The sequence below is a fragment of the Macaca thibetana genome, chromosome 1 (assembly GCF_024542745.1).
Source record: "Macaca thibetana thibetana isolate TM-01 chromosome 1, ASM2454274v1, whole genome shotgun sequence".
Lineage (NCBI taxonomy): Eukaryota > Metazoa > Chordata > Mammalia > Primates > Cercopithecidae > Macaca > Macaca thibetana.
In genome coordinates this window covers 207,435,942-207,456,332 of record NC_065578.1, presented here as the reverse complement: position 1 = coordinate 207,456,332, position 20,391 = coordinate 207,435,942, and the positions used below count along the sequence as shown (strand labels likewise).

Below are 20,391 nucleotides of genomic sequence, written 5' to 3'. Positions count from 1 at the left end.
TTGTCAAGTGAATCAAGGAGCTGGCCAGGGTTTGAGGTCAGCAGATGAAAAGGCAAGCCTGACTCTGAGGGAAAAGGAGCCCCTGGCCATGATTTTGTTCTTGAAAGCCCATAAACATCATGCTCTTGCTTGTCAGGCCCCAGTCTGTCCATCCCTGTGGCACCGGGACAGAGTGCACTGCATGGGGCAAGCTCATTCTGATAGGCTCCTCCAGCATGAAAAAGCTCAATAGCTTGCACTAGAGCATGGCTCCCTGTGGGCAGGGAGTTCAGGGATGCTGTTTTTGCTGTTGTGCTATCACCGGTGCTGCCGGTGCTGCTGGTGCTGCTGGTGCTGCTGGTGCTGCTCTTACTTGCTTCACTCCTCTAGCACCAGTGCCCAAAGCAGAGCATACTGTAGCCAAGCTTTTCTATTACGAGGGAGGCCGGCCGGGCACGGTGGCTCACACCTGTAATCCCAGCACTTTGGGAGACCTAGGTGGGCAGATCACTTGAGGTCAGGAGTTTGAGACCAGCCTGGCTAACATGGTGAAACCCTGTCTCTACTAAAAACACAAAAATTAACTGGGTATGATGGTGCGTGGCTGTAATCCCAGCTACTCAGGAGGCTGAGGCACAAGAATCGCTTGAATCAGGCAGGCAGAGGTTGCACTGAGCCGAGATTGCACCACTGCACTCCAGCCTGAGTGACAGAGCAAGACTCCATCTCAAAAAAAAAAAAAAAAAAAAAAAAAAAGAGGGAGGCCAAGCCTTTTTTTTCACATGACCTTTAACGCTTTGTATTACCTTCTTCATCAGTGCCCTTTGACTGAGGGCTTTCTTCTGGTGCTTTCAGCTATAAAATGGGCAATGTGTGGCTGTGGCAGTTTGTGGTGCCATGAAGGTGATATGACCTGATGTGTGTGTGTGTGTATGTGTGTGCATGCTGCGTATGTGTGGGGGTGTGTGTGTGCATTTGTGGGTTTCTGGTGCACACAGGCCTCGCTCACTGACCCCCTCTGCCATGCAGGCCTGAGTACAGTGGCTCCCCCGATTCACCAAGGACCCGCAGTGCCTACCGCCGTGATCCCCTTGCCCCCCGGGACCCATTTACTCTTTGCCCAGACCGGGAAGATTGAGCGCCTGCCCCTGGAGGGAAATACCATGAGGAAGACAGAAGCAAAGGCATTCCTTCATGTCCCGGTGAGTGCTGGCTGATTGCACCTGGTGACGGCTCCTGCTTCAGTGACCTGGAGAAACAAGCAGGACGAGGTCAGACCAGAACCCCAGGCTCAACCCCTGGAACCATGGGTGCTCATTCCATGTGGGCCCAGGTGACCATCTCTAGATGGGGCCACTGTATTGCTGAGCTGCCCATGAGGCTCACAGTAAGATGGGCACAGATGTGGGAAGGCCTTCCAGAGCTACCCCTTGGTGGTGGCTTCACGCTAATTTCGTACCTTGTTCGTGTGCATCTGCTGGCTTGATCTTTCCATTCCTGCCAAATTCATGGTGATTCATCTTTCAGCAGCTGCTCAATTCGAGAGCCTCATATCTGCCCTGAGGTAGCAACAAGCATTGGAGTTTTTAGAGGCTTTCAAAGCTTCAGGATGCATTTTGTGATTTAGGGACTTCTTTTCCCATTAGATAGAGGTTGGGCAATTCAGAAAAGTCATTCTGTTTTATCTGATCCCGACTCCTGCCAAGAAACCAAACCTGAGACCTGCAGGCTTCCACTACAAGGCTGAGTCAGAGTTGTTGGAGCAGTGGGAGGGGCTATGAGGGTCCCATGAGGAGTGAAGGAGAGGGAGGGTCTGAGATCATTGGCGCTTGTAAAAGAAAGTCCAGCAGAAAGCCCTATCATTCCTCACTGGGGGCACAAAGTCTGCTTGAAAATTCTTGGTAAAGATGCTACTTGGGCCATCTTGTCTGCCACAGGCCCAGCTTCCAGTTTTTCTTCTCTTCCTCCTTTCTCTACCCATTGTGTTTTCTTCTTTTTCCACTTACTCTTCCTGAATTGATCTCCACTTCATAGATGCCACACATAGCCACATCCCTTCTTTGGGACCAGGGAGGAAATATCAGCAAAAAAGTATCCAAAATAAAAATACTTCTCAAAAGCCTCTTGCAAAGAAGTCTTTATGAGATTCATGTCCTTTTCCTACACAAAGCCCTCAGATGGGTTCCCTCTTCACTCAGAATAAAATCCAGTCCTTTGCATGGCCCTCAAAGCCGTATAGGATCTGGCCTCTTGTTCTCTCTCCCACCCTGTTCCCTACCACTCTCACCTCACTCACTGACTTCAACCCTCTGGCCCTCTGGCTGGTCTTTGAACACACCAGGCACATCTCTGTCTCAGGGCCTTTGCACTTGCAGTTCCCCCGCCTGACAATTGCACAGTTCACTGCCTTACTTCATGCAAATTTCTGCCAAAGCATCATCTCTCAGAGAGGCCTGTCCTGATCCCCCTGTCCAGACAGCAGCCACCACTGCTCTCTAGCTCTTTATGCTGCTTTGTGTTTCATCAGAGCTCTTGGCACTATGTGATGCATTAAATACCCATATTTGTGTTGTGTATCTGACATGTATCTTTCTATTAAAATATCAGCACCACAAGAGAGGAACTGTTCATTTCTTTCATGGAGGTGTTGGTTTCATGTAGTATTTCTAGACTCAAAACTGTGCTTGGCATATAGGAAGCACTCAAAAATATATTTGCCAAACAAATGCATACATGATCATTGTATTCATCTATTGCCTTGCTGAACATGTAAACCCCTTGAAGATCATCTGTGTCATTTCCATCTCCAGCACATGCTCTCAGGTAATAGGAATGGGTTAAATTCCCTGTGAAAGACAGTCTTTCCCAAGACCAAGGGGAGAGGCTAAATGTCATGTGAGGCAATAAAAAGCAGATAATTTACAGCCTGGGCAACAGGGAGAAACCCCATCTCTACTAAAAATACAAAAATTAGGCCGGGCGCGGTGGCTCAAGCCTGTAATCCCAGCACTTTGGGAGGCCGAGATGGGCGGATCACGAGGTCAGGAGATCGAGACCATCCTGGCTAACCCGGTGAAACCCCGTCTCTACTAAAAATACAAGAAAATTAGCCGGGTGAGGTGGCGGGCGCCTGTAGTCCCAGCTACTTGGGAGGCTGAGGCAGGAGAATGGCGTGAAACCGGCGGGGCGGAGCTTGCAGTGAGCCGAGATCGCGCGCCACTGCACTCCAGCCTGGGGCACAGCAAGACTCCGTCTCAAAAAAAAAAAAAAAAAAAAAAAAAAAAAAAAAAAAAAAAAAATTACCTGGGCATGGTGGTGCATGCCTGTAATTCCAGCTACTTGGGAGGCTGAGGCACAAGAATTGCTTGAACCTGGGAGGCAGAGGTTGCAGTGAGCTGAGATCCTGGGCAACAGAACGAGATTCTTGTCTCAAAAAAACAAAACAAAACAAAACAAAACAAAACCCCAGATAATTATTTAACTGGGATAGGTGGAAGGGGGAATGCTGAAATAACAGGATAAACATTCACCATCTTTTGGAAAACTGTTTAAAGTGGTATTAAGTATATAAACAATGTTATGCAACTATCACCTCCATTCATCTGCAGAACTTTCTCATCATCCCAAACTGAAGCTATTAAACAATACCTCCCATTCTCCCTCCACCCATGTCCTAGCCCCTGGCAGCCACCATTCTACTTACTGTCCCTATACATTTGACTTTTCTGAGTACCTCCTAGAAGCAGAATCATACAGTATTTGTCATTTGTGTCTGGCATATTTCACTTAGCACGATGTCCTCAGGTTCATCCATACTGTAGCATGTGTCAGAATTTCTTTTTTAAGACTGAAAAACATCGCATTGTATGGATGCCATATTTTGTTTATTTATTCATCTATCAGCAGTTGCTTCCACCTTCTGGCTTTTGCAAATAATGCTGCTATGAACACAGGTATACAAATATCTGTTCAAGTCCCTGCTTTAACTTCTTTTTGATATATACACCAAAGTGGAATTGCTGGATCATACGGTAATTCTATATTTAATTTTTTGAGGAACAACCATACTGTTTTCCACAGTGGTTGTACCATTTTACATACCCACCAGCAGAGCACAAGGGTTTAAATTCCTCCATATCCTTACCAAAACTTGTTGGCTGTTTTTGTTTTTTAATGATAGCCGTTGTAACGGGTGTGAAGTGGTTTTGATTTGCATTTTCCTAATAATTTATAACATTGAACATCTTTTCACATACTTAATGGCCACTTGTATATCTTCTTTGGAGAAATGTCTACTTAAATCCTTTTGTCTGTTTTTTGATTTGTTCTTTTGTTGTTGTTGAGTTGTGGGAATTCTTTATATATTCTGGATATTAACTCTTTAAAAGATACATGATTTGCAATATTTTCTCACATTCCATGGTTGTCTTTTCAGTCTCTTGATTATGTCCTATGATGCACAGAAATTTTTAATTTTGATGTAGTCCAATTTACCTATTTTTTCTTTTGTTGCCTGTGCTTTTGGTATCATATCCAAGAAATTATTGCCAAATCCAATGTCATGAGGCTTTCCCCCTGGTTTTCGTCTAAGAGTTTTATAAGTTTGCTCTTACATTTAGGTCTTTGATTCATTTTGAGTAAATTTTTGTATGTGGTGTGAGGTAAGGGTCACTGTCCTTTTTGACTTGATCCCTTGAGGAGGAAGTAAGTGCTCATCCTCCTGATTTTCCCAGTAAAAGATCATCCTGGTCCACCACTTCCTTGTTCCTGAGACCTTCCCTGCTGAGTCCTTCCCTGGCTTCGTAATGCCTAATATTGTGACCACAACCAAGCACCCACTCCCAGTGTTTCTTGTAACTGAACAATTCAGTGTTTACAGGCTATTGATAGAATCAAACCTCACCACATGCTGAGATCATACAGCCCGGCAGCTTCTTCCTGAGCCTCTCATGGGCAGCATCCAAAGAAAGGAACTCCTCACTGTCTGATCAAGGGAAAAGTTTGTGCTTCTATTTTGTTTTTGAGTTTTTATTTTGAAGTAATCAGAGCCACAGGAAGTTGGAAAGGTATACAGAGAGGTCCTGTGTACCTTTCACCTGGTTTCTCCCAATGGCTAAATTTTACAGAAGTATGAATCCCTATTGTTTTAAAATATTTTAATTTGCAAAAGATCTCGACAAGGCTTTGCCAAATCAACCTATAGGCAGATGACTTGTTTTGAGCTGGTTGCTTTAAATAATTTAAGTAACTCAGTGTTCTTTCTAGGTTGGAGTCTTGTCTAAATATCACCATAGTTCTTCACACATAATGAGCACCTAATAAATACTCGTTAATGAGTTACTGGCAGGTAATTGATTTGCCTCTTCTGAGGAGAGGCTGGCTTACTCAGAGCTAACTGTCAGTGGCTTTTCAAACCGAAATATAGCCCAGTAGGTTTTCACGAAACTCAAATCACATGTAAAACGTTACTCAACTTCACTTCCTCTGGTCCTTTTCTGTCTCACTTTTGTAAGAACCAATGTGTGGAAAAGGACGCTGGGCATGTTTGCTGAAGGAAATGTTTTCTTTCCTTAATGCTGTGGAGGGCCAGAGAAGTTGATGAGCATGTTTGCTGAAGGAAATGTTCTCTTTCCTTAGTACCACGGAAGGCCAGAGAAGTTGATGGGCCTGGGATGCTGTGAAGGAGGTACCCATAGTTGGGGCCTGAGCATTTGGTTGCGATGGTTTGAGAGAGTGAATATCTTAAAAGTGCACAGCATTGTCTGGGCACACTGGCTTACGTCTATAATCTCAGGACTTTGGGAGGCCCAGGCAGGTGGATCAGTTGAGCCCAGGAGTTCGAGACCAGCCTGGGCAACATAGTGAGACCTTATCTCTACAAAAAATAGAAAAATTAACTAGGTGTGGTGGCACATGTCTGTAGTCCCAGCTACAATTTAAATGTATATTGTTTACATTTAACCTTATCTATCCCTTCATTTATTTGGATCTTTTATAGTTTCATGCTGCAATATTGTATAGTATTCAGTGTGGAAACTTGCATATTTAAAAATATTTATCCTTACATATTTTCTGTTTTTTTGATACTGTCACAATTATTAAGGTTTATTTTCTATATTTTGCTAGTATATAGAAAAACAATTTTGTATCGACTTTGTATCTTGCACCCTTGCTAGATTCCCTTATTGGTTATAGTAGTTTTTTAGATTCCGCATGACTTTCTACATAAATAACCATATTATCTTAGAATAGAGTAATTTTACTTCTTCAATATGTATGCCTTTTATTTCTTTTTCTTTGTCACCTTCAAGTAGGCAAAGATTTCTTAGTATTCAAAAAGCATTACCCATAAAAGGAAAAAATAATAAATTAGACTTACTAAACATTAAAAACTTTTGCTTTTCCAAACACTATTACGAAAATGAAAGAGCAAACTACATACTGAGAAGAAATAATAGGTGGGTGCAGTGGCTGGTGCCGGTAATCCCAGCACTTTGGGAGGCTGAGTCACATGGTTTGCTTGAGCCAGGAGTTTGAGACCAGAGTGGGCAAGACAGTGAGACTCTGTTTCTACAAAAAAATTTAAGAAATTAGTGAGGCATGGTGGCACATGCCTATAGTCCCAGCTACTCGAGAGACTGAGGGCGAGGATCACTTGAGTTCAGGAGGTTGAGGCTGCAGTGAGCAGTAATCATGCCACTACACTCCAGCCTGGGCAACAGAGACCCTGTCTCAAAAAATACATATTTATGCATGTATACACACACACACACACAAATTCCTACACATATAGATGTGCATATATATGTATGTGACAAGAGTTTTATCTGAAATATATGAACAACTCCTACAACTCAATGATAAAAATGTTTAAATAGACAAAACACTTGGCACTTCATAACAAAAGATATCCAAATGCCTGTAGGCATGCAAAAAGATTCTCACTATCAGATGCTTGTAGATGGACCATTCTAACCACTGGTCTTCACTTCCAGGCTAAAGTCATCATTGGATTGGCCTTTGACTGTGTGGACAAGATGGTTTACTGGACGGACATCACTGAGCCTTCCATCGGGAGAGCCAGTCTGCATGGCGGAGAGCCAACCACCATCGTTAGGCAAGGTAAGCAAGCAAACATCATTTTTCCTTTTTGGTTTTACTTGTAGCAGCCCAGTGGCCACGTATGCCAGAGAAGAACAGCAAATGAAGCTGAACTTTCACAAACATTTCTCAGTCTGTTGTTGCATTACTGTGATAAAGTACATAAAGTTTAGGCACAACCTGCTTTTCAGTGTTCAACCTCAATTCCTCAACGGAGCAAATTCCTCATTAAGGATGCCAAGTTCAACCAACGACTCTGTGCATTGTTTTTCATGCCTACATTCAACAAATCAAGACTATTTTACATGGGTATGATTTATCTAGTTCAACGACCATTACAACAAAAATCCAAGGACCTCTAAAAATTCCACTGTGCTGAAATGGTCAAGTATTACACGTTGCTTGATTCAGTGACTCATCAACTGACTTGGGAATATTTTTGCTCATATGACATTGTCATGCTGATGATATTTGTTCTGTGGAGTCATCTTGCATTCTCTGCAAAATATTCACATCAAAGATACATCTTTAAAATAGAGCAGCCTCATTTTGTATTTCTTTTTACTTGGCACTGAATGTAGTTTTTTCTATTTTCAGTGGAATGTTTCCCTAACAATTGATATTCTAGACGATTTCCTGTGCCTGTGGAATAACTCCTGAAGCATTTTTTTCCCTTCTTTGTTGCCTTCAGTAGAGATGATGCAGCAGGAATGAAGCTGAGGTTGAATTAACTATGTCTGGCTTTGGACATAGGCCCTGAATCCTTTTCTGGAAGCCAACAGGCTATTTAAATCATGTCTTCTAGTTTTCACACTTTGGTTTAGTGAAAAACAGTTTGAAAAAGCCTATCTCTCTGTGTTAAACATGTTTTTGTTATTCTCTACGATTTCATTTTAAAACCCAGTGGAAGAGGGGAATAGGTCATTGTTTGCTATTTCCTGTTGCTTTTGGAGCTTGTAGTCATCCAAGAACGCTGTAAGCACAGTAAGAAACATTCCAAGCAAAAGCCTACTTACTGTGAAAACACAGAATTCAACCAAAATGTGATCTTTGTAGAAGAAAGATCACTGGGAATAATTTTCTTTTTTTTAAGAGAGAAAGAAGCTTCCAGTTATCTCCTTAGCATGGTACAGGTTGGTGCTTGCCTAGTGAGTAAGAGTGACAGTTAGATATCATTTTCTTTTCTTCCTTATTTCATAACAGCCCGGATCCCAGGTTTTTCTTTCTTTCCTTAAGTTATGGTCCCAACCAAGAGAATCATTTGAACCTGGGAGTATTGGAATGGTTTCCTCATAGCCCAGATCCCTCAGGTAGGGTAGCCCCTTCTCCTTCCTGCTTATACTCCAGTCATACTAAGTGACCTTCACTCCTTCAATCAGTAGAAGGGAAAGATAGCCTAAGTGATATCAATAAAGCACAAATGGCTATTATTAATTTTAAAAAACTGTATAATAAAACACCAATGCAATCTTGAGCTTCCAGTAAAGTTAGATGGGTGCTGAGGGTTTGCAGGGAAGGTTCATGTTACCCGGTGGCAACTCCTGGTTTGAAAATCAGTTACTATAACCCAGTAAAGACTGGGGTGTTATTTGTAATCACTGACACCCCTTCTTTGTACTCCTTATGCTTGTATGAAAGTAATAACAGCTATGGTTTCTTGAAAGTATTATTTCTGTGAAATGACCTTTATCCCCCATAATTAATGAACAAGATAGAACTATTTTTCCATTCCCCATCTTAAGATCTTCCACTGCCTCCCCTCTGCCTAAGCTCTAAGTTCATTAACATGTCATCCTACCTTCATCTCTGACCACTCCCCCACCCTCATGGTCTCCAACCACATATAATGACATCCTGTTCACTTCAAGCCACCGTCCAGCCTTCCTTTATACCTATGTGCCAGTTTCGGCACATCCATGCTTTCTCTTCCTACTTATTGCAGGGTCTACCTGTTACACAACAGGCTTTTAGCTCCTCGGCACTGATTCTTTCCCTTTGAGACCACATCTCTTATTCTGTGGCCACTCAGCCACCTCCTTGAAGGCAGCCCCTGCCAACATCTGCTTCGTGCCCTAGTCTGGTCCCCTGGGTCTGCTGTGCTGTCCTCCATGTGGGCCCCATACAGGGAATTCCATGTATTTATGCCAGCTGTAAACTTTTACTTTGTTTTCTTTTGCTAACAGCTTCATTGAAATATAATATGTCAGTTACGTTAAAGGGAACCAAATTTGTTAGTAACAGAATCACCAAATTGAAGTGAGGAACCAAATCCAAGTGTCCTTGCAAAAGAAAATGTGTTTTGTCACCTCTTGATCCTTTCAGGCGTTGTTTTCATGTCTGCCAATCACTTCATGTAATTCTTTTCAAGTGCTTTTCATAAACTTTTTCTCATGCATCCTTATTATTTCTTTTCCTCTTTCCCCTGCTTTTCCTCCTCCAGGAACCTTTACTGGACAGACTGGAACAGAGATAACCCCAAGATTGAAACTTCCTACATGGATGGCACGAACCGGAGGATCCTGGTGCAGGATGACCTGGGCTTGCCCAATGGACTGACCTTCGACGCGTTCTCATCTCAGCTCTGCTGGGTGGATGCAGGTGATGGAAAGCTGGACACTGTCCAGGGCGGGTCTCAATCTCCTGTCAGGGGTGGGCAAACTAGGGCCCTGAGGCCAAATCTAACCAGCCACCTGTTTTTATATAACCCAGAAGCTATGAATGAGTTTTACATTTTTAACTGGTACATTAAATGTATACTGGTGCAAAATTGTATAGATACCTGTGAACTGTCCTTGGTTTTCCCTCTTGGCCTGCAAAACCTGAAATAATTTACTGTCTGGTGCTTTAAGAAAAAGTTGGCCACCCTCATGTTGTAAGTGGCACTGCACAGAGCCTAGAGTCACCCTGATACTGATAAGCAATTCGCGACTTACATTACTCTGCCCTGGCTCGTGCCTCCCCAGCAGAAGCAACACAGGAGGAAGAGACACAACTTCCCAGTTTTTAAGAGCCAGCCCCATGTGCTCTCTGGGATTTGTCATTGTAATGCTTAATTCCTCCCACTCTTGCCCTTATTATTATTGTTTTTTCGGCACAAAGGGGCCATTTCTTGCATGAACGATGAATGACTTGTTTCCACTCCACACAGGCACCAATCGGGCGGAATGCCTGAACCCTAGTCAGCCCAGCAGACGCAAGGTTCTCGAAGGGCTCCAGTATCCTTTCGCTGTGACGAGCTACGGGAAGAATCTGTATTACACAGACTGGAAGATGTACGTCAGCTGTAGCCGTGGGGGCTGCGTGGGGGCTGCTTGGGCCTGCACCTCCACCCACTGTCTCTGGGAGGCCAGGCCCTTCCCATCTGGCCTCTTGGCTTGACTTTTGAGCCTCCAGAAATGTCCCCTCTAGGGATGTCTCCTCTCCCTCATCCTTCTGGCTGTGAGGAGCCAAGAGAGGAGCGTGAAGAAGGAGGGAGGACGAGGCCCTAGAGTACAGGAGGTGCCATTTATCATCCAGATGCTCCTGACTGTGTGGTTTCAAGTCTTCAAACCTGGACTTCCTCAGCACGGCTGCTCTTTCCCGAGGAGCTGGCCCAGGGTCACATGGCCAGTGGGCTCCATGTCCACTTCATGTCCCTGCTTCATTATAGTTGTCAAACTGCAATATTCCCACGGCCTCTTCTTGACCACCCCTTCCTGCCAAAGGAGGGATTCAGCTAAGAAGACAACTGGCCAGAGGCGTCTGTCTAGAAAGCTCATTTCCTGCCTGGGATTTAGAGTGGAGGGAAGACCTAGCTGGTCTTTATCCTTTTGTAAAAAGCCAGAGAAATGCAGGCTTGGCCCACCCCAGGAGAAAGAAGGGATGTCTAGGAAGCAAGCCCATCATGTCTGTTCATGGCCTCCAGTTTATCCTTAAAATGACAAGAGGCTGCCTTGTAGATACAAGTTCAAGCCATCAGATGTGTTTTCACCTTCTGCCCTTTGGTACTTTGTAGGAATTCCGTGGTTGCTCTCGATCTTGCAATTTCCAAGGAGACGGATGCTTTCCAACCCCACAAGCAGACCCGGCTGTATGGCATCACCACGGCCCTGTCTCAGTGTCCCCAAGGTAACTCTCCTGTGCCATTACTGTTGGGGTACTGGGGGCACCTGGAGGCTCAGAGCCCACACTCTGGCTGCTACCCGTATGGCCACTAGTAGCCTTGATTATGCTGTAAGAGAGATCCAGTCCTTTGCATCCAGGGTCTTCATTAGAAGGTGGACCAGTTAAATAAACAGAAAATATTAGGTCATGAAGTTGTCAGGATGAGGAAAAGCATTGAGTTTTGGGCTGGATATAAAAGTATAGGGTCCTCAGGTTCCAAATAGTCATGTTAGGATATTACAATGTTAGGATCTCTGCTGCTTTAAAAGTCCATCCATTTGGCCTAACAGCAATAACAATAATTAATAAGAAGAATTGCAAACATATGTGCGGCACTTACTGTGAGCTATGAACTTTACGTATACCAATTCACTTAGAGTTCTAAATATTTTGTATTCATTAGTTCATGTAATCCTCATAGCAACCCTATGAGGTAGGTACTATTATTATGTTCATTTCATAAATAAGCAAACTGAAGCAACTTGCTCCAAGTCATGCAGCTCACAGAGGCGAGTCCAGGCAGCCTGGCCCTGGAGTCTGTGCTATGCTGCCTCTTGAAGGCCTCTCCCCTCACCCACTTTCCTTCTCAGCTTCCCTCATCTTCTCCTGTCAGTGTGAAGCTGGGAGTGCAAGCTACATAAAAAGAACTTCTCACTTTAAAATTCCAACTCCATGTTATAATCGGAGCTGGAGAACTTCCCCTGAGATCTGTTTAATAGCCTTAGTAGAAAATCTGCATAACCCCCAAGTTGGGAATCAGTGTTTGTGTCTGTCTGGTTTAATACTGATAAAACAAACAATGGATCAGCTCAGCTGATTGCCTAGCACAGTGTCCCCACTCTCCTGAAGTCTCCCTAGCATGGCTTCAAGGAAACCAAAATTGGGATCACACACAAGAAAGAGCCCACTGTCTTAACTGGCTATGGAGTCAAGTCAGGGAGAGGGCTACTGAACTGATTTCTGCCTTTTCCAGGCCATAACTACTGCTCAGTGAATAATGGCGGCTGCACCCACCTCTGCTTGGCCACCCCAGGGAGCAGGACCTGCCGTTGCCCTGACAACACCCTGGGAGTTGACTGTATCGAACGGAAATGAAGACAAGAGTGCCTTATTTCCTTTCCAAGTATTTCACAGCAACACTCTACTTGAAGCAACTTGGTCCAGATTGAAAAGTGTCCTCTGGCTGAGTGGCCACTAGGCCCAGACCCAGCCCAGCCTGAGCCCCAACAACTTTTTCCTCATTGTTCCCCAAAACATGCACCCTGGACTTCTCTAATAGAAAAGTCTCCACCCCTACACAAGGACAGAACCTTCCACCCCTCCCCCAACCCTCAGACAGACTTATACATCCCTGAGTGAGGATTACATGCCCATTCAGTGTCCTAGGACCTTTTCCCAATACTAGCCCCCAGTGGTGAACAGAACCTCCCAAATTTGAGTTGCACCCTTCCCTGTGGCCTTATGAGCTCAGCCTCGCTTTGAGGTACCCACCATCCTGTCAGCTCCTTGACATATGAGCCAGGGCCTGACTAGGAAAAGTTGGGAGTTAAGGAGGGAATTAGCATTCCTTAATATTTTGTTTTGGTGCTCTGAATTTCTTCTTTATTACAGTCCTATATTTTTACTCCTCAGTTCCTCACCATCATCATCTTATCTAAGACCCCCATTATAATGTTCACACTCTGCTTTTTGATCAAAACCTACCCTGTCCTAGAGATATATGGGCATTTGGTGGATGATAATAAACAGCCCCTCCCAGATAGAATGTCAATATTTGAGCAGTAGGATATTGGCATTTGTTAGTTAAAGGCTTAAATCAAAAGAATGTCCAATGGTAGGAATTTCAAGGTGTAGTCAGATATTTGAGAATAGGGGATTGTTTTGATGTGCCTTAAATTATACCAAAGATTACTAATTATTCCTCTTTGCCCAAAATACTTGCATCCAAGGTTCTAGTCTCTGTTGCTGTGTTGGTTTTCAGTCCCACTGCTGGCACCAATGTCCCTCCTTTTCATGGAGACCTATTTGAGGCACAGGATGGGGCTGGCACCAGATGATTTCCCACCACAGTCCCTCACCTCTGGCCTCCACACTAGAGAACCAATTTACACTCAACAATGACCTCACCCCTCCTTGGTTTCTCCCTCTATCCAACCTGGGCATTGTTGGATGTATTCTCATCTAACAACACAATCTGGAAAGACTGAATTGAATATTTATACTAGTGGTTCATATCCTTTATTGCTCAATGATCTAATTAAAAGGATCATTGCCACATTTCATATTTATATTTCTACAATTTGTTTAGAAAACATCTCCTGACCATATCAGTAGCTGGTGTTATCTTTTTATCAACTGCTTCCCAGAGTCCTAAAACAATACAAATTTTGGATTGAAAAGTTCAGCATAAGGAGTTTGAGTGAGTAAAGGATGGGATAAAGAAGTCAAGAAGATTCAATGAAAAGTATCACAAAAAAGAGTTTGATCAACAAGAGAAATAAAAAAGCCCAAGAGGAAATGGGAGGGGAAGGAATTTAAGAACAGCAATAAGTAAAACTCTTAAGTAACTCCAGAAAGAAAATGGTACATTTTGCCAAAGACCACTTACACTTGAGAACATGGAAGAATTTGCCTGATCCTCTCTTTGGGGAAGAGAGTCTCTCCTCTTTTCCTCAAACCCCGTTACCCTCAGCCTCTCCATCCCACCTTCTCCTGACTTTGTCCTCACTTGCTTCTGCAGTACATTGGAACCTGAATTGAAATAAAGTCTTCCCTTGAATAATTGGAGTTTGTCTTGAGAGGCAAATGTAGCCCCAAGAATCACAAGATTCAAGGACCATGTAGGTCTTTTACACATAGCCCAACTCCATAAATCAGTCTCGCTTTCTTTTTGTATTTATCGTTTCATATTAAACCCTCTATATCAAATGTTCATCATGATTTTGTATGATTTTTATAACTATTTTATTCATTTTATTAGATTTATTCTAAAATTTTTAAATGGTAAATTCTTAAACTGTGGAAACCACTAAAGGTGCTTATTAACTGTTCTCCCAGATTTGTACAAGTATTGGAAGATTCCTTGAGTTTACAGCTGTACAAATAGTGTGGAAAATAAATTTTTTTTGTTAAAAAGAAAATCTTCCTTTATCTTTTTTGAATGAAGAGATTTAATGTTGGGAGGCTGATTCACAATAGACAGACAGACAACCACTTAATAATCTGCAAAACCTGTGGAACCCAGAAACTCTTATCCCAGTATTATAAGAGCTAGTGTGTTTCTCAACCACAAAAAAACTTAGGGGTTGTACTTTACTTACAAATGAGTAGGCAGGGTGCAGTGTCTCATACCTGTAATCCCAACACTTTGGGAGGCCAAGGTGGGTGAATCACTTGAGGCCAGGAGTTTGAGACCAGTTTGGGCAATACAGGGAGACTCCATCTCTACAAAACATCAAAAAAAAAAAAAAAAAGCTGGGCATAGTGGCACACACCTGTCGTCCCAGATACTCAGGAGGCTGAGGTGGGAGGATTGTTTGAATCTGGGAGGCTGAGGCTGCAGTGAGCTATGATTGTGCCACTGCACTCCAACCTGGGCAACAGAGTGAGACCCTATCTCAAAAATGTAAAAAATAAAATAAAAAATAAATTATAGTTTTCAAGCCAGTCTTTTTGATACTGTTTTCATTAAGAAAATATATTCTACAAGCAGGCAATAGAAAACATTTTCTGATTCAGCTCTGGGGATAAACTGTGTTTTAATTCTCTTTTTACCTCCAGGAAGGAAGAAAGATGCTTTCCTGGCACTGGCTATGGAGTGAGACCCCTGGTCTGTTCTAAGCTGCCACCAATAGGGAGTGCCACTCATGCTGGCCCCTGGGTGGGATGAGAATGGCCTCTGACTTGGACAGAGTGAAGGAGCTCAGAAGTTACAGGAATGAGGTGTCCAGAGCTCAGTTGCTGCAGAGAAGGGAATTGGTACCATCAATGGAGCCAATATACAGCCTGCCAGTGTGAATTTCTTGAAAGAGACAACTTATATATGTTAGGGCTAAAACTTCTAGTGTTTTATTCTGGCTATAAAATCTGATTACTCAAAGATGATATCAAGCTCCATGGTGGAGATAAGAAGCTCCAGGAATCTATCCCTCCATTAAAACAATAGGACTGGCAAGAGCTGTCTGTTGCAACTATTTTGGAATTCGGGATCTTAGGGAACACTTGCCGCACCCAGGAGGAAGCTCGATGAGGAGGCTGGCAAGTTTTGGTCAAGTTCAGCTCTTCACTTAGTGGTGGCTACCACCCGCCTTGATCAGCCCAGGGCAGTCAGTTGTGGGGACAGCAGCTCAGGTTCTCAGTGTGGCTCGCTGGAGCCAGGTTGGACGATAAAGACCCCGTTTTCCAAAAACCAGGGCTGTGGGTTCTGATTACTGATTGCTGCTTTTGATCCTTGAGGGGCTAGCATATAGGGAACATTTTTCATGACCCTGGGTTTGTCAATCATTTCTTGGATAGGATATCAAAAGCACCAGCAACAAAAGAAAAAAACAGGTAAGCCGGACTTCGTCAAAATTAACATTTTTAACTCAAAGGATACTATCAAGAGAGTAAAAAGACAACCCGTGGAATGGGAGAAAATATTTGCAAATTCTATATGTGATAAGGAATTAATATTCAGAATATAACTATATTTCAACAACAAAACAATTTCAAAATGAGTAAAGGATTTGAGTAAACATTTATATGAAGAAGATATACAAATGGCCAATAAGCATATGAAAAGATGCTCAATATCATTAGTCATTAGGTAAATGCAAACAAAAACCGCAATTTGACACCACGTTACAGCATTAGGATGGCTTTTATCAAAAACAAAAAAACCAAACCAGACAAGTGCTGGAGAGCATGTGGAAACCTAGAAACCTTGTCCATTGCTGATGGGAATGAAAAAAGACAGCTTGGTGGTTCCCCAAGAAGTGTGAATATAGAATTACTATATGATCCAGCAGTTCCACTCCTAGGAATATACCCAAAATAATCAAAAACAAGGGCTGGAACAGATGCTTGTGTGTGGCTGTTCATTGCAATGTCATTCACTATAGCCAAAAGTTACGGAAACAACCGAAGTGTCCATCAACAGATGAATGAATCAACAAAATATGTTATGTACATTTAATGGAATATTATTGAGCCTAACAAATGAAATCCTCATACATGCTACAACATAGATGAACCTTCAGGACATTATGCTGTGGGAAATAAGCCAGACACAAACTATCAAGCAATATATATGCTTCTATGTATATGAGGTATCTAGAATGGACCAATTCATAGAGACTGAAAGTAGATCAAAGGTTGCCAGGGACTGTGGGGAGGTGGAATGGAGAATTACTGCTCAATGGCTACAGAATTCTTATTTGGGAAAATGAAAAGTACTGGAAATAGATAGTAGTGATGGTTGCACAATATTGTGAATGTAATAAATGTCAGTGACTTGTACACTTAAAAATTATTAATGACCGGGTGTCGTGGCTTACACCTGTAATCCCAGCACTTTGGGAGGCCACAAGGTCAGGAGATCAAGACCATTCTGGCCAACATGGTGAAACCTTGTCTCTACTAAAATGTAAAAAATTAGCCGGGGGTGGTGGCACGTGTTTGTAGTCCCAGCTACTCGGGAGGCTGAGGTAGAGGAATCGCTTGAACCTGGGAGGCCGAGATCGTGCCACTGTACTCCAGCCTAGCAACAGAGCAAGATTCTGTCTAAAAAAAAAAAAAAAAAAAAAAAATTATGGCAAATTTCATAATACATACATATTTTACAATTTTTAAAATTAATAATGTAATATACCCAAAACCACTGCAGGTACACTTTGGGTGAATTACATAGCATGTGAATTGCTCACATGTGAATATCTCAATAAAGCTGTTTTGGGTGGGCACAGTGGCTCACATCTGCAATCTCAGCACTTTAGAGGCTGAGGCAGGAGGACAACTTGAGGCCAGTAATTTGAGACCAGCCTGGGTAATATAGTGAGACCCCCATCTCTACAAAAAACTTTAAAAAATTAGCCGAGTGTGGTGGCAAGTGCCTGTAGTCCCAGCTACTCGGGAGGCTGAGGCAGGAGGATTGCTTGAGCCCAGGAGTTTGAGGTTAGAGTGAGCTGTGATCATGCCGCTGTACTCCAGCCTGGGCCACAGAGCAGGACTCTGTCAAATAAATAAGCGGTTTTTTTTTTTTTTTTTTTTTTTTTTTTGAGACGGAGCCTCGCTCTGCCGCCCAGGCTGGAGTGAGTGGCCGGATCTTGGCTCACTGCAAGCTCCGCCTCCCGGGTTCACGCCATTCTCCTGCCTCAGCCTCCTGAGTAGCTGGGACTACAGGCGCCTGCCACCTCGCCCGGCTAATGTTTTTTGTGTTTTAGTAGAGACAGGGTTTCCGTGTTAGCCAGGATGGTCTCGATCTCCTGACCTCGTGATCCGCCCGTCTCGGCCTCCCAAAGTGCTGGGATTACAGGCTTGAGCCACCGCGCCCGGCCAAATAAGCTGGTTTTTAAAAATCACTGTAATTAAAAACAAAAACTCGGATGCTCCTGGTTGGCAAAATGCTGATCCTTGTTGTGGCTGACTGAATTCTAAAGATTTCAGGATTCTAATTTAGTACTGCTCTGAAGGGACTTTGCAGATGGAATTTAGATGACTAAGTAGCTGACCTTAAAGCAGGGAAATTATCCTGGGTTATCCAGGCAGGCCCTTAAAAACAGAGGAGGGAGGCAGAAGAGTCAGCGAGATAAGGCAGAAACAGAAAGCAGGAGAGGAGAGGGTGAAGGGGGAGAAGGACTGTTCATACTTCCCTTTAGGTTATAGTTCACTAGGCACAGAGAAACCTTTAGGCTGAACTTAAAAATACGTACGAGCAGCTTTAGGCTAAACTTGATTTAACAGGGAAAAACATGACTTTGCAAAAATTCTTTCAGGGAGTGTTCTATCGACACATTTGAAGACCACAGTTCTGGAAAGCGAGGAAGACGGGGCCCAGAGCCCTCCCCAGCAGTGTCACTGCCCAGCTCTGGTTCTCTAGTTCCCTCCCCAGCAGTGTCACTGCCCAGCCCAAGGGTCACAAAGGCTTGAAAACAGGCTCGAAGAGCGGCTTCCTGGTAGCTAGAAGCTCACGTGGGGACAGATGAGCTTAAATGGCAAGCCAGCCGAAGTGCTCTCCAGCCCCACCGATTCAGTTTAAATCTGGGCGGGTCTTCTCAAAGACAGTTCCAGAAGAGGCCACGTGAGGGCAGTAACAGCCTCTCAATGCCTGTTTCTGGGGGAAGAAAGAAGTAGGGGCGAAGCGCGGGGAGTGTCCCAGGCCTGGCTACCCAGATAACTTCCCCAAAAGAAGCCACGCTCAGGCCTTCCCATCGTCCCACTCAAGAGCTTTCTTCATATTGGTCAGTTGCCCAACCTGTTACGAAAAGAACTTCCCAATTATAGTCAAGACTCTTCGTCTAAATTCAGATTTCCACCAAACAGCCCAGCACTTTTCCTCCGCAAGTCATCTCCTTACTCAGTAAACATTTGCAGACATTGATCACACGAGATCCCCAGCCGTGGGCTCAGCATCGTACACCGAAGCAGGAATACACAGACGTATTCCTGAGTGTATTCTGTGTATGCAAAAGTGCCTACGTCTCTTCATGGACCAGGTTCTGAGTGAATCTAAGAGGAGAACACGGCATAGCAGGCTAATTCCAGACAATGCAGGGCCTTTGCAAGGAAGTGGGCGTCTAGTCACTAAGCAGATAGTAATAACAGGTGGTGCTAAATGACTGCTTCAAACCACTTTGTTAAGTGGATCGGAGAAGGGAGAAGGCTCAGAAGAGACAGGGCAGCAAGAGGCTTTTATTAGCTAGATGCAAATGGGAAATGGGAAACTAACTCAGGATAACCTTACGCAATAGAATTTTTTGTGCCCATTGAGTAAGTCAGGAAACTGAGGGTTAGGGAGGTGAGGTAACTTGGCAAAGGTCACGCCGTCAGAGCAAAGTCCAGCTCCACATTTGGTTTACTCTAAATACCCTTCCTCACCCCCCTTTTTAAGAAATACCTTAAATAAAAATTTATTTGTACTTGATCTTACATTATTATTTATTTGTATTCAGCACATTTTCATTTAGAAAGTTGGAAAATAAAGGCACAAAAACAAAGTAACAGTAATTTCATTACTCAAGAATAGCCTCATCAATACAATCTTGTCCCAGAAATGTTGTAAACACACACACACACACAAATACTGTTACATATATTTTTGTAAGAGATATATAACAAAAAATGTGATCCTGTTATACTTTTCAGTATTTTTGTTTTCCATTTAAATAAATGTGCATATGAACATTACTTTGAACAACTACATAATAGTATCATACTCTATTATATGGACAATAAACTCTCACCAATTCATTTACTCATGAACATTTAGGGTGTTTCTATGTGTTTTTTTGATGTGATAAATAACAATAATCACCTGCAGACTGATATCAGTGTCTCAGTGTCCTTTTTTTTTTTTTTTTTTTTTTTGAGAGTCGTGCTCTGTTGCCCAGGCTGGAGTGCAGCGGCATGATCTCGGCTCACTGCAACCTCCACCTCCCGGATTCAAGTGATTCTCCTGCCTCAGCCTCCCGAGTAGCTGCGACCACAGGCGTGTGCCACCACGCCCAGCTAATTTTTTATATTTTTAGTACGGACGGGGTTTCACCACATTAGCCAGGATGGTCTCCATCTCCTGACCTTGTGATTCGCCCACCTCAGCCTCCCAAAGTGCTGGGATTACAGGCATGAGCCACCGCGCCTGACCCTCAGTGTCCTTATTAATATCTTTAGGATAAATTTCAACTCACAATTATTTAAAAATTTAAGACTTTCAATAGATCCTCCCCAACTGCCTTGCAGAAAGTTTGTACCAGTTTATACTCCCACCAGCAGGAGTGTTGGAGAGGGCCCGTTTCCCCGTACTTTTGCCTTTGCATAGTTAATTTTTTCATTTTTGCCAAATACATAGGTGGTGTTTGTTTATTAAAATTTACATCATTGGCTGGTTGTAGTGACTCACGCCTGTAATCCCAGCACTTTGGGAGGCCAACATGGGAGGATTGCTTGAAGCCAGGAGTTTGAGGCCCAGCC

General features: G+C 43.3%; 2 protein-coding genes and 1 long non-coding RNA gene across 3 annotated transcripts in view; 2 read left to right on the top strand and 1 right to left on the bottom strand.

Moving 5' to 3' along the window:
* Window positions 1-8,325, top strand: part of LOC126942333 (nidogen-1) — an 87,636-nt gene extending 79,311 nt beyond the window's left edge. The window contains exons 14-15 of the mRNA XM_050769810.1: window positions 1,009-1,181; window positions 6,975-8,325. Coding sequence (XP_050625767.1) covers window positions 1,009-1,181; window positions 6,975-7,145 — 344 coding nt within the window. The 3' untranslated portion in view covers window positions 7,146-8,325. The remainder of the gene's footprint in view (window positions 1-1,008; window positions 1,182-6,974) is intronic.
* Window positions 1,133-5,837, bottom strand: LOC126942646 (uncharacterized). Its single transcript, XR_007721595.1, has 3 exons — window positions 3,283-5,837; window positions 1,439-1,538; window positions 1,133-1,228 (listed from the first exon to the last, which is right to left on the bottom strand). It is a non-coding gene; the product is annotated as an uncharacterized LOC126942646 (long non-coding RNA).
* A 667-nt stretch (window positions 8,326-8,992) lies between the features above and the next one.
* LOC126942570 (nidogen-1-like) lies at window positions 8,993-14,350 on the top strand. Its single transcript, XM_050770335.1, has 4 exons — window positions 8,993-9,678; window positions 10,229-10,352; window positions 11,075-11,187; window positions 12,197-14,350. Exons 1-4 carry the CDS (start codon window positions 9,471-9,473, stop codon window positions 12,316-12,318), a joined length of 567 nt encoding a protein of 188 aa, XP_050626292.1. The 5' UTR covers window positions 8,993-9,470; the 3' UTR covers window positions 12,319-14,350.
* Window positions 14,351-20,391: the final 6,041 nt, after the last annotated feature.